At 42.6% G+C, this 12,829-nt stretch overlaps 1 protein-coding gene across 4 annotated transcripts in view; it reads right to left on the reverse strand.

The window, feature by feature from the left end:
• Positions 1-7,847, reverse strand: part of NPRL3 (NPR3 like, GATOR1 complex subunit) — a 45,022-nt gene extending 37,175 nt beyond the window's left edge. Inside the window, exons 1-2 of one of the 4 annotated variants that reach the window (XM_045189658.3) lie at positions 7,341-7,456; positions 304-380 (exon numbers count right to left, since the gene is read on the reverse strand). In XM_045189658.3, the coding sequence (XP_045045593.1) occupies positions 304-361 (58 nt within the window). In that variant the 5' untranslated portion in view covers positions 362-380; positions 7,341-7,456. Of the gene's footprint in view, positions 1-298; positions 381-7,340 lie in introns of all 4 variants that reach the window. The other 3 variants (XM_045189660.3, XM_024553104.4, XM_024553105.4) reach the window with 3 other exon arrangements.
• Positions 7,848-12,829: the final 4,982 nt, after the last annotated feature.

Here is a 12,829-nt window from a genome sequence, read left to right on the forward strand (position 1 = left end):
CAGATAAAACAAAGAATTTCTGTTTTTGTTTAATTTTTTTTTAAGATTTTATTTATTTTTATAGAGAGGGAGGGGAGTAAGGGAGAGAAACATCAATGTGTGGTTGCCTCTTGTGTGCCTCCTACTGGGGACCTGGCCCGAAACCCAGGCACGTGCCCTGACTGGGAATCAAACTTGCAGCCTTTCAGTTCACAGGCCCACGCTCAATCCACTGAGCCACACCAGCCAGGGCAAAACAAAGAATTTTTAAATGTCCACATACCAGTATCCTTCATATACACAAACAACAATACTTTACCAGACCTAAGGATGAACTTAACATGTTCGTCAAGAGCAGTTCCATCATGCACAAGAAGCCCATGAAGAAAACAGAAACGCCACTAGAGTAGATAAGAATGAATAAAAAACATACTGTATTCTTGAATGGGAAGATTCAACATAAAGGTACCTTTTCCTCCCCGTTAATCAACATGTTTAAAATGACCTCCAAACTACAGGAAAGCCTTGGGGGTGGGGTCTAACACAGTCAATACTAACTTTACGGGGAAAAGTAAGCAAGAACTGCCTTACAATGCTGAAAAAGAAAAGTAACAATATAAAAAAAATAATAAAAAAAGAATGAAAAAAGTAACAACAGTGACTAATCCTGATGGTATGTAACACAGTATAAAGTTACAGTAATTCATCAGTGTGGAACCCACACACAAACAGATAGATCGCTGGGAGAGATAAGAAAGATCAAAAATAAACTCAAATAAACACGTGAATTTAGTATGTGAAAAGGTGGCAGAACCTGTCAGTGAAGGCAAGGTGAATGATTCTAGGAAATGATGTTGGGACTAGGTAGTCATATGAAAGGGAATATTATGTTGGCTTTTGAATCCAACAGTCCCCAGCTATGGGGACCCATGTTCCCACGTCCTTCCTCACCCACCCCAGTGCCTGCCCCCAGGGCCCCAGCAGGCAAACAGGAGATGCATACACACAGCTCTCAGCAAGTGCCCAAAAGGTACCAACTCCTGGCAGGAGCCTTCGCCTTACACCAAGATAAACACATTGAAAAACAAGACAACAAACGTTTGACAGAAAAATATGAGACTCTTGTTAATAATCCTGGAAAGGAGAGGCCCTTCTATGTATAACAAACTTAGAAACCACAAAAGAACAGATTAAAATCTTGACTACATAAAAGTCAAAACTCCATGTGGCAAGAATTACATGCAGGCACACTGGCTAAGTACTACAGCTCTATTTTTATCCTTAGTAGACAAAGAACTCCTTCAAATCTGTAAGATTAAAAAAAAAAAAATCAAACCACCCAAGAAGAAATTAGGCAACGGTCATTCACTGAAGAAGAGATCATAATAGGTCGTTCACTAAAGAGGAAACACAAATGGCTTTGAAAACAGGGAAACATGCTCACTCTCAATCCTAGACAAATGCACAGTAAAACTACCCTCAGATACAGTGTTTTTTAAGATTCTACTTGTTTATTTTTAGAGAGGGGAAGGGAGGGAGGGAAGCATTGATCCATTGCCTCTCACACACCCCCATCCGGGGACCTGGCCCACAACCCAGGCATGTGCCCTGACCGGGAATCGAACCAGTGACCATTTGGTCTGCGGGAGGACACCTGACCCAGAGAATTACAACAGTCGGGGCAGACACAATTTTTAAAAAAAGATGTTATTTATTTTTAGAAACAGAGCCCAGGCCCACAACCCAGGCACATGCCCTGACATTTTTAACCAAACCTGCCACATCTGGCTTTGCAGGATGACACTCAAACAACCGAGCCATGCTGGTCAGGGCCAGGTAATTTTCACCTGTCTCTTTAACAAATAAAAATCTGATCTATTAAAAATAGCTATGTTCTCCCAGACAAAAAAAAGCTAAATGAGTTCATCACCACCAAACCTGTATTACAAGAAATGTTAAAGGGACTTCTTTAAGAAGAAGAAAGGGGAGAGGGAGAACATAAATATGATTAATAAAATGGCAACAACTATGCACCCATCAATAATCACTTTAAGTGTGAATGGATTAAACGCTCTAAAGAAAAGAGAGGTAGCTGAATGAATACGAAAACAAGACCCGTACGTATGCTATCTACATGAGATACTTGAGATCTAAAGACAAACACAGACTGTAAGAGAGGGAAAAAGGAATTTCAGGCAAGTGGAAACAAAGAAAAAAAGCTGGGGTAGCAATACTTGTATCAGATAAAATAAACTTTAAAACAAAGGCTATAGCCCTAACTGGTGTGGTTCAGTGGGTTGGGCGTCATCCTGCAAATGGAAAGGTCGCAGGTTCGATCCCCAGTCCGGGCACATGCCTGGGATGTGGGCCAGGTCTCCAGGTGGGGCTGTGCAAGAGGCAACTGATCCACGTACATCTCATACACTCATGTTTCTCTCCCTCCTTTCCTCTCTCAATAAAAATAAATAAAATCTTTTTTTTTTAAAGGAAGAAATTAAAAGATACTTTGAGACAAATGAAAATGAAAACACAACCACCCCAAATCTATGGAACACAGCAAAAGCAGTCCTAAGGGGGAAAATCCACAGCAATAGAGGCCTACCTCAGGAAACAAGAAAAATCTCAAGTAAACAATCTGACCTTATACCTACAGGAATTACAAACAAAGCCCAGAGTGAGTAGAATTAAGGAAACAATGAAGATCAGAGTGGAAATAAACAAAATATAGTCTAAAAAATACAAAGACATCAATGAAATCAAAAGCTGGTTCTTTGAAAAGATCAAATTGATAAACCTCTAGCAGACTCATCAAGAAAAAAAGAGGAAGGGCCCAATTAAATAAAATCAGAAATGAAAGAGAAGTGACAACTGACACCATAGAAATACAAAAGATTATAAGAACATACTACAAATAATTATATGCCAACAAACTGGACAATCTGTAAGAAATGGAGAAATTCCTAGAAACATACAATTTTCTAAGATTAAATCAAGAAGAAACAGAAAATCTGAACAGAACAATTACTACTAACAAAATCAGATCAGTAATCAAAATACTCCCAAGAAACAAAAGTCCTGGACCAGATGGCTTCACAGGTGAATTTTACCAAACATTCAAAGAAGAATTAACACATACCCTTCTCAAACATCATTCAAAAAAAATTCAAGAAGAGGAAGGTTCCCAAGTTAATTCTGAGGCCAGCATTACCCTGAATTCAAAACCAGACAAAGACATTACAAAGAAAGAAAATCATAGGCCAATATCCCTGATGAATGTACATGAAAAAATCCTAAAAAAACACTAACAAAGTGAATTCAGCAATACATTAAAAATATTACACACCATGATCAAGTGGGATTTATTCCTGGAGTGCAAGGTTGGCTCAATATTCAGAAATCAATTAACGTGACAGAACACATAAACAAAATGAAGAATAAAACTCAAATGATCATATCAATAGATGCAGAAAAAGAATTTGACAAAAGCAAGCATCCACTTATGATAAAAGTCCTCAGTAAAGTGGGAATACAAGGAACATCCCTCAACATAGTACGTCCATATATGACAAACCCACAGCTAACATTATACTCAATGGGGCAAAGGTAAAAGCGTTTTCCTTAAGATTAGAAACAAGACAAAGATGTCCACTTTCACCACTTTTACTCCACATAGTATTGGAAGTCCTGGCCACAGCAATCAGATGAGAAAAAGAAATAAAAGCCATCCAAGTTTAAAAGTAAGAAATAAAACTCATTATTTGCATATGGCATGGTACCATATATGCAGAACCCTAACCCTAAAGATTCCACCAAAAAACTCTTAGAACTGATAAATGAATTCAGTAAAATAGAAGGATGCAAATTAATATGCAGCGATAGGTTGCATTTTTATACACCAATAATGAACTACCAGAAAAAGTAAATTTAAAAAACAATCCCATTTACAACTTTATCAAAAAAAAAAAATTAAATGCCTAGGAATAAATTTAACCAAGGAGGTAAAAGACTTGGAAAAATTTTAAGACATTGAAGACAGAAATTGAAAAAGATACAAATAAATGGAAGTAAATACCATGCTCATGGATAGAAAGAATTAGCATCATTAATATGTCCACACTACCCAAAGCAATCTATAGATTTAATGCAATCCATATCGAAATACCAATGGCATTTTTCACAGAAATAAAACAAATAATCCTAGAATTTATAAGAAACCAGAAATAGCTACAGCAATCTTGAGAGAGAAGAACAAACTTGGAAGTATCACACTACCTGATTTCAAACTATACTACAAGGCTACAGTAATCAAAACAGCATGGTACTGTAATCAAAACAGACACACAGATCAATGGAATAAAACAGAGAGCCCAGAAATAAACCCACCCCTATGTGGTCAATTATTGTATGACACGGAGACAAGAACATAAAATGGGATAAAGACAGTCTCTTCAATAATTGACATTGGGAAACTGGAAAAATACATGCAAAAAAAAGAAACCAGCCCTGGCTGTGTGGCTCAGTGGTTGAGTGCCAGCCTGCAAATCAAGGAGTTGCCGGTTCAATTCCCAGTCTAGGGCGCATGCCTGGGTTGTGGGCCAGGTCCCCAGTGGTGGACATGTGAGAGGCAACCACACATTGATGTCCCTCTCTTTCTCTCTCCCTCCCCCTCTCTAAAATAAAAATAAATAAATAAAATCTTTTAAAAAAAAGAAACTAAACCACCTTCTTATACCATATACAAGAATAAACTCAAAATAGGTTGAAGACTTAAATGTAAGACCCAAAACCATAAAACTCCTAGAAGAAAAATAGGCAGCAAACCCCTTGACACTGCTCTCAGTAATATTTTTTAAATATATCTCCTCAGGCAAGGTAAGAAAAGAAAAAGTAAACAAATGGGACACGTCAAATTAAAAAGTTCTGCACAGAAAAGGAAACCATAACAAAATGCAAAGACGACCTAACATTTGGGAGAAGATATTTGCCAATGGTACATCCGCTGAGGGGTTAATATCAAAAATTTATAAAGAGTTCATGTAATTTAACACCAGAAAAACAAACAATTCAATTAAAAAAATGGGCAGAAGACCTGAACAGACATTTCTCCAAAGAAAACATACACATTATACATATGAAATTATCAAAGTAATGCCAATTAAGTCCCTAATAAGATATTTCACTCACACCTGTCAGAATGGCTACCATCAATAAGTCTACAAACAAGCGTTGGTGAGAATGTGGAGGAAAGGGAACCCTCGTGAACTGCTGGCGGGACTGCAAACTGGTGCAGCCAGTGTGGAAAACAGTATAAAGTTTCCTCAAAAAATTAAAAACAGAACTACCTTAGGACCCAGCAATTCCACTGCTGGGTAGTTATCTGAAGAAATGCAAAGCACTAATTCAAAAATATATATACAGCATTATTCACAATAGCCAAGATATAAAAGAAACCTAAGTGCTCATTAATAGATGACTGGATAAATATACGCACATATACAATGGAGTATTACTCAGCCATAGAAAAGAATGAAATCTTACCATCTGTGACAACATGAATGGACCTAGATGGTATTATGCTAAGTGAAATAAATCAGACAGAGAAAAAGAAACATATGATTTAACATATATGTGGAAGCTGAAGAACAAAATAAAAACAGAAACAGGCTCATAAATACAGAGAACTGATGACTGCCAGATGGGAGGAGGTCGGGGAGCTGGGTGAAAAAGGTAAAGGGATTAAGAAGTAAAACTGGCGGTTACAAAACAGTCGTGGGGATGTAACATACGGCCTAGGGCATACAGTCATACTGTAGCCCTGACCAGTGTGGCTCAGTTGGCTGAGCATCATCCCGCAAAACAAAAGGTCACCAGCTGGATTCCCAGCCAGGGCACGTGCCTAGGGTACGGGTTTGGTCCCCCGCTGGGGCGCACACAGGAGGCAACTGGTCAATGTTTCTCTCTCACATCCACGTTTCTCTCCCTGTCTCCCTCCCTTCCCCTCTCTATAAAAACATTGTTTAATAATAATAATACTCTAATAATTATGTATGGTGCCAGACTTATCAGAGGGGTCACTTAATAAATTATACAAATATCTAACCATTATGCTGTACACCTGAAACTAATAAAAAAATAAAAAAATAAGAAAGCATAAATATGCTCATTATCCCTTAGATCCAACCATTCCACTTGTGGGAATTAACCCTTTATCCAGCAAAATGATAATGTATACAGAAAGGATACTTTCACTGCAAATGAAAAGTAGCAAATGATTGGAAACCACTTAAATACCCCTCAACAGAAGACTGGATAAATAAATCATAGTGTGTCTATCCTATGGTTCTGATCATAATTCTGAAACTATCTCCAAGATGTGAAGTGAAAATGAAAACGGTACAACAGAACAGTGCCTACAGGGTGTTCACTTGCGCGTAGAAAGAAAGCAAAATAATGCCTGCACATGCTTGCATTTATTTACACAGATTTCCTGCGGTGCCCGTGCAGAGGAGGGACAACCACTAAGACAGTAAGCAGTCATCCCTGGAACAGAGGAGCACAACTGAGGGCAGGCAGTCAAAGAAAGCTGCAGATGGGTCTTTAATTCCGTATTTTTTCCAAGCTGAATACATTAATATGCCAAAAAATAACAATAAATGGAGGCATTTAAAAATGGAGCTGGAGCTGCCATCCCAGAGGAACTGCTTTCCATGTCTTTTGCCTCAAACCTCTAACATGTTAAAACAGGGCAAAAATAACCTTTGCACTGGCTTAAGCAGCCTTGTGCCCCAAAGCAAGCAGGTACTATGACTACCTGACAGACCACTACGCGACTGAAAATTAAAAACACTGTTTAGAATTAACATCACTACGTTATCTGACCAATAGAAAGAACTGCCTTCCTTTCAGTGATACAAATTGTTCTCCTTCCTTTTCTCATAATCACCCAGGGCCTTTGTCTCTCAATGAGAACCCTATTCGGGACATCCCAGAGGGCATTCTTATTGATCTCAAATAAATGCGTGTTGCCTCTTATTTTGGCCTTCCATTGTTAGATTAACACATGGAGTGCTTACGTATTTTTTTAAAGGGCTACAAACATGGATGAAATGTTAACAATAGTGGCTTTGGCCTGTTGAATTATGAGTGATTTTTCTCCTGCTCTTTACTTTTCTGCACGTTTCAAATAGTACTCTATAAAGAGCAAGCAGCGACTGTAAGATCAGGAAAAAATAAATAAATAAATACAGGTCTTTAATTCACACGTGGGAGGCGGTGAGGCAGGGGCCCCTGCGGCTGGCCGCTCTGGCCCAGCCTCCAGGCTCAGACTCGGAAGCGCCAGTCCCGCCCCAGCGCTCACTTACTTGTCTGAGACGCCGGGTGCTCCTGGCTTCTCTGGAAGGGATACCTGAATAGCAGCTTATTGCCCCTGCTCCCCGAGCTCACCAGGATCACGCTGATAGGGCTGGTGTTGTCCCCCATCCTATAGTGGGGCCGCGGGAGCGGAGGTGGAAGGTTGGGAGGGCTCTGGGGACGGGCCGGGGGTGAGAGGGTGCCTTAGGAAGACAGGCCGAGGGCTGGGGCTGGCCTGAGGACGAATGGACGGGGGTGTGGTGTTAGGGAGCTCCGAGGAGCCCAGGACCCGGTAGGTGGAAGAGCTTGAGGAAGACGCGCTCCGGTGTGGTGGGGCGGGAGGGCAAAGGGGGCCTGACAAGTACGCGACTCAGGTCACGGAGACACCCCGTACTGAGAGCCAAGCCGAGGGGAAGCCAGCGCACAGTCACCACACCTCTAGCACATCCAACCTGACCCGCGAGATTTCCGCCACCGGGCCAGGCAAAGCGCAGAAAGTGCCTGCGCCGGACCGGGAAGTGTGCGCAGGCGCGGGCGGCGAAGTGCGCAGGCCCCGGGCTCACTGTGGGAAGCTGCGCCTGCGCGTGGAACGGCCCGCTTCCTGCCGGAGGCGAGAGGAACCGCCCATCAGCGTGAAAGGAACCCGGGCTGCGTCCGCCTTGGGGTTCCAGGCAGCTGTCTGTAAACGTTACATTCTTCATTATAAAAGTTAACACTGGCTTTGGGCGGAACGTCCAAACTTACAAATGTGAAGTACGAAAAAAAAGTTTTAAATCACTTCTATGGATCATAGACTTAAATGTAAGAGCTAACACAAAAATTCTTACAAAAAAAAACCCCATAGGGGTAAATATTCGTGACCTTGGACTGGGCAATGATTACTTAGAAATAACACCAAATGCACAAGCAACTAAAGGAAAACTTAACTGGACTTCATGACATAAACACTTTTGTGTTTCAAAGGACAGCAACCAAGAAAGTAAAAATAGCCCACAGAAGAGGAGAAAATATTTACAATTCATATATCTGATGAGGGAATGGTATCCGGATTAATTTTTTTTTAACTCTTACAACTCAACAATAAAAAGACAAGAAACCAATTGAAAAATATGTAAGGGAAGTCAGTTGATATTTCTCCAAGGGATATAGACAAATCGCCAAGAAACACAGGAAAAGATTCTCAACGTCATTACTCGTTAGGGTGATGCAAATCAAAACCAAAAAGAGATACCGCATCACCCCCACTAGGATGGCTATAATCAAAAAGACAAAATAACAAGCTGTTGGCAAGGAGGTGGAGAAATTGGAATCTTTACACTGCTGTGGGGTGGGGGGGCAAGTATGCAAAACAGTGCAGCTGCTGTGGAAAATAGCCTGGCCGTCTCTCAGAAGGTTAAATGAAGAGTTCCCATACAATCAAACTATTCCATTCCTAGGTGTGTGCACAGAGAAATGAAAACATAATTCCACACAAAAACTTGCATGTTCATAGCAACATTATTATTCATAATAGCCGAAAAGTGCAAACAAGCCAAATGTCCAACAATTGATGAGAGGGTGAATGACATTTGGTATAATCCATGCAAAGAAATAGTATTCAATTATAAAAAGTAATGAAGTGCCAACACATGAATGAACTTTGAAAAAATCCATAGTGTATGATCTCATTTTTATAAATGTCCAGAATAGGCAACACACAGAGACGGAAAACAATTAGGTTGTCCAGTGCTGGCGTAGTTGGAGGTGTGTGACTGCGAATGGGTATGGGGTTTCTTTAGGGGTGATAAATGTTCTAAGTTTGTGGCAATGGTTGCACAACGCTATGAATATACTAAAACCACTTAATTGCCTACTTCCCCCACCCCCAAATCAATACACGGCTTTTACTGCATCTTTAAAATATCATAAGTACGCCCTGGCTGGTGTGGCTCAGTGGATTGAGCGCTGGCCTGGGAGCCGAAGAGTTGTGGTTTGGATTCCCAGCCAGGGCACATGCCTGGGTTGTGGGCCAGGTTCCTAGCTGGGGGCATCACATTGATGTTTCGCTCCCCCTCTTTTTCCGTCCTTTCTCCTCTCTGTAAAAGTAAATAAAATCTTTTAGAAAATAAAAGTAAAACATCACAAGTAAAGAGGAATCATCTGATGTCTTGCTGTTACTGTAGCTGGACAACTTACATCTTATTCATCAGCCTGATGAACTGCTCCTTTTTCGGAAACATAGGCACCATCCAAAATCTTTCTGACATCCTTGTTTTAAACTGTTGTGGCTTCCTGAACAAAGCAGCTGAATTTGGTACTACTTCAAGGTCATTTCCTTCAAGAATTAGCCAATCTTTCTGGGCTTGAGATAACTGAATGAGCAATGCCTGATCTCATCCAAACTCTGCCAATGTATTTCACACCCAAGAAAATTCTGATTTCAACAAGGGAACCATTCTCCTGAGTTACGACGTAGATGGGGAGTGAGCGTGCACAGACTTCATTCTGTAACGGAAGCCCAGGGTTACAGCCTTGCTCGTGTTCTGTGCGTGACTGCAGACTGTGCGAACGGTGGCCAGCTCCTTTCTATCTCCCCACCATTTGTCAACCCGGAGCCTTTGTTTCTTTCCAAGCAGACTGAGTTCTACACTGGTGTGTTTGAATTCCCTCCACAGTGTGTGTCTAGGGCCCTTCATAATAACTATGCATCCCTTCACAGCGACGTCTCTATTTCCTGGAATGTCGACACTCTGATTGCTGAGAATGGTCTTCACTTTCACAGTAGATGCTCCCCCCCAAAAAAAAAATTGAATTGCACACTTTAAATGGGTGCAAATTATATCTCAATACAGCTATTTTTAAAAGATCAAAAGAAGCTCCCTGGCTGGTGTGGCTCAGCAGATTGAATACCAGACTGCAAACCAAAGAGTTGCTGGTTCAATTCCCGGTCCAATTCCCGGTGGGGGCACATACCTGTGTTGCAGGCCAGGTCCCCAGTGACTCAACAGAGGCAACCACACATTGATGTTTCTCTCTCTTTCTTTCTCCTTCCCTTCCCCTCTCTCTCAAAATAGATTAAAATCTTTTTTAAAAAATAAAAAGTCAAAAAAATCAGCCCTGGCTGGCTCACTTAGTTGGAGCATCATCCTGTCACCGGAAGTTTGCAGGTTCAATCCCTGGTCAGGGTGCATGCCTAGGTTTCGGATTGATCCCTGGTCCGGGCGTATATGGGAGGTAACCAATTGATGCTTCTCTCTCTGCATCGATGTTTCTCTTTCCCTTTCTCTCTTCCTTTCTGTCTAAAAGCAATGAAAAAGTGTCCTTGGGTGAGAACAAAAAAATAAAAATAATAAAAATAAATCACCACACGCACCCCACCCTAGTCCTCTCCAGGAGGTGGCTGGCTGTTTCCAAATCTTTCCCAAGCACTTGAAGAGCATGACAACGTGGCCACTTCACTAAAGGATCGCTGAAGTAGCCTCTTGCACCGAAGCTGACACTCACGTGTGTTTTACAAGGCAGATTCATGGGTTGAACCTGACAGGGTGAAGGGTAAGTGCATTTGAAATGCCTCAGATGTTTTTTTCTAAAATTCCCAATAAGGAAAATAGCATCTTACTCTACATTGCATTTCTTTGATTACTGAGGTGGAGAACTGTATCACTTGATTATTTGCCAATGTCTGGGAACTGCCTTCTCTTTTCCTTATGGGTCGTTTGTTCTTTGACGGTTTGGACGTGTTCGCTTCACAATAGCTAGCTACCCTCCGTCACAGATGCTGCAAGCGTTTCTTCCAGTCTGGTATGTTTTGATACTGTATATACAAAAGCCTTCTGAGTCCTCTCGCAGTTCCCAGGAGTGTCCCTGGAATGAAAATGAGGGCACAGAAGAAGGAAGTGAGGCTGGGAGAGCTGAGCTGATGGGGAAGGGGGAGCCCACTGTCTGGAGGAATGACCAGCTGTAGTAGAGGTAGTGCCCCCACAAGGGGACCAGGAGTCTGTGGGTGCCCAGACATGAGGACAGGACTCTGGCTCTGGCCTCCTTACTCCAACTTCCCTGGACCATGCTGCTGCCCAATCCGACAGTCCCACAGCCCATGAACCTGGAGTAGCAGGCCTGGTGTCCAGGGACTTGGGGAGGCTGTCTCTGAGCTGGGGAAAGACCCAGACTTGGAGGAACCCATTGTTTCCCAATAACCTCAGTGCATTATGCTAGCATCATAACGCACACTGGAATCCAAGAAAGATGAAGGGAGGTCACCGTGATCCCGGCACACAGAGGTGCTCATTACATTTCTTCCCAGGCTGCCTTCACAGGACTCAGGCGCAGGAATGCACAGGGCTGGACTGGAGCAAGCAGAGGTCTGAACCCCACTCCACCCTCACCAGCAGCTCCTCAGTGTCTACATTGGTCATCTTCATTGGGCTGTTACAGAAATCAGAGCTCCTGTCACTCCCTGGCCAGTCCAGCCTGGTGCTGGCAGCCAGGGGGGTTCCAGGGTAGGCTAACCAAGGTAGGCTTTGGGCCTGAGGTTCCCCACCAGAAACAGGACTGAGAGTAGATGGTCTCTGAAGTGTAGCCTTAGCGTGAAGCCCTCACACTGTCTCCTGGACAACAACGTACCCAGGGCCAAGCTCCTCTCAACACAGGGCACATCCTCAGACACCCCACACCTCTAGGTCCTCATTTTAAATTTAAATAACTCTTTTCTAATCTACTGTTTTGAAGGTAAGTGGATTCTTTGAATTCAAAACTCCTAACCCTTCCTCCCAGCCTAGGTCCCCTAGACAGGGCCAGGCCTTATCAGTCCTGCCACTCAGTCTGGGCCTGATAGAGCCTCCGCCATCTGTCTCGAAGACCCTATCTTGGACCCACTTCCCCACCTCCACCTTCTCTGGTGCAGTGTTCCTGCCCAGGAGGAATCACTCGCCAACAATAGCAACTATAATAATCCCGAATTCATGGTGCCATTATCCTCCTGACAGTGAGGTGGAGGCTGTTCTAACCCCACCTGAGACGTTAAACAGTGAAAGTAAGGCTCACAATGTTAATTGGCCTGCCCAGGGTCACCCAGGGGCTGCTCTCAGGGGAGGGTGTGCAAACCCTGGTCTCCACTGAGTGATCAGGGCCCCTCTGAGCTCAGTTCCAGCTACACAAGCTGAGAACAAGCTTGAAGCTTTGAATTCTGCCCAGAGACCAGTAGGTCTCAGTGTCCTGGAGCACAGGCTTGGGCTCCTGTGTCACAGGAAACCAAGGCCTGGAGACAAAATAGACTTGCCCAATCCCCAAAGGGCCCACACCAGACCTAGGTCTCCTTTCCTATTGGGACTGGTTCCCTCCTCTGCTGAAATTTTGGCACATTTCATAACTTTCCCAAGTCTCCATTTCCTTATCCTAAAACATTAATGATGATAATATAAAACTTCTCTCACGGAGAGCTGTGAGGACCAAATACCCAACATGAGGAGAGTTTGGTACTGTGCCCAGGACTTAGAAGGCACTAATAGATGCCAGCCAAAAC

This window comes from Desmodus rotundus, chromosome 1 (genome assembly GCF_022682495.2).
Source record: "Desmodus rotundus isolate HL8 chromosome 1, HLdesRot8A.1, whole genome shotgun sequence".
NCBI lineage: Eukaryota > Metazoa > Chordata > Mammalia > Chiroptera > Phyllostomidae > Desmodus > Desmodus rotundus.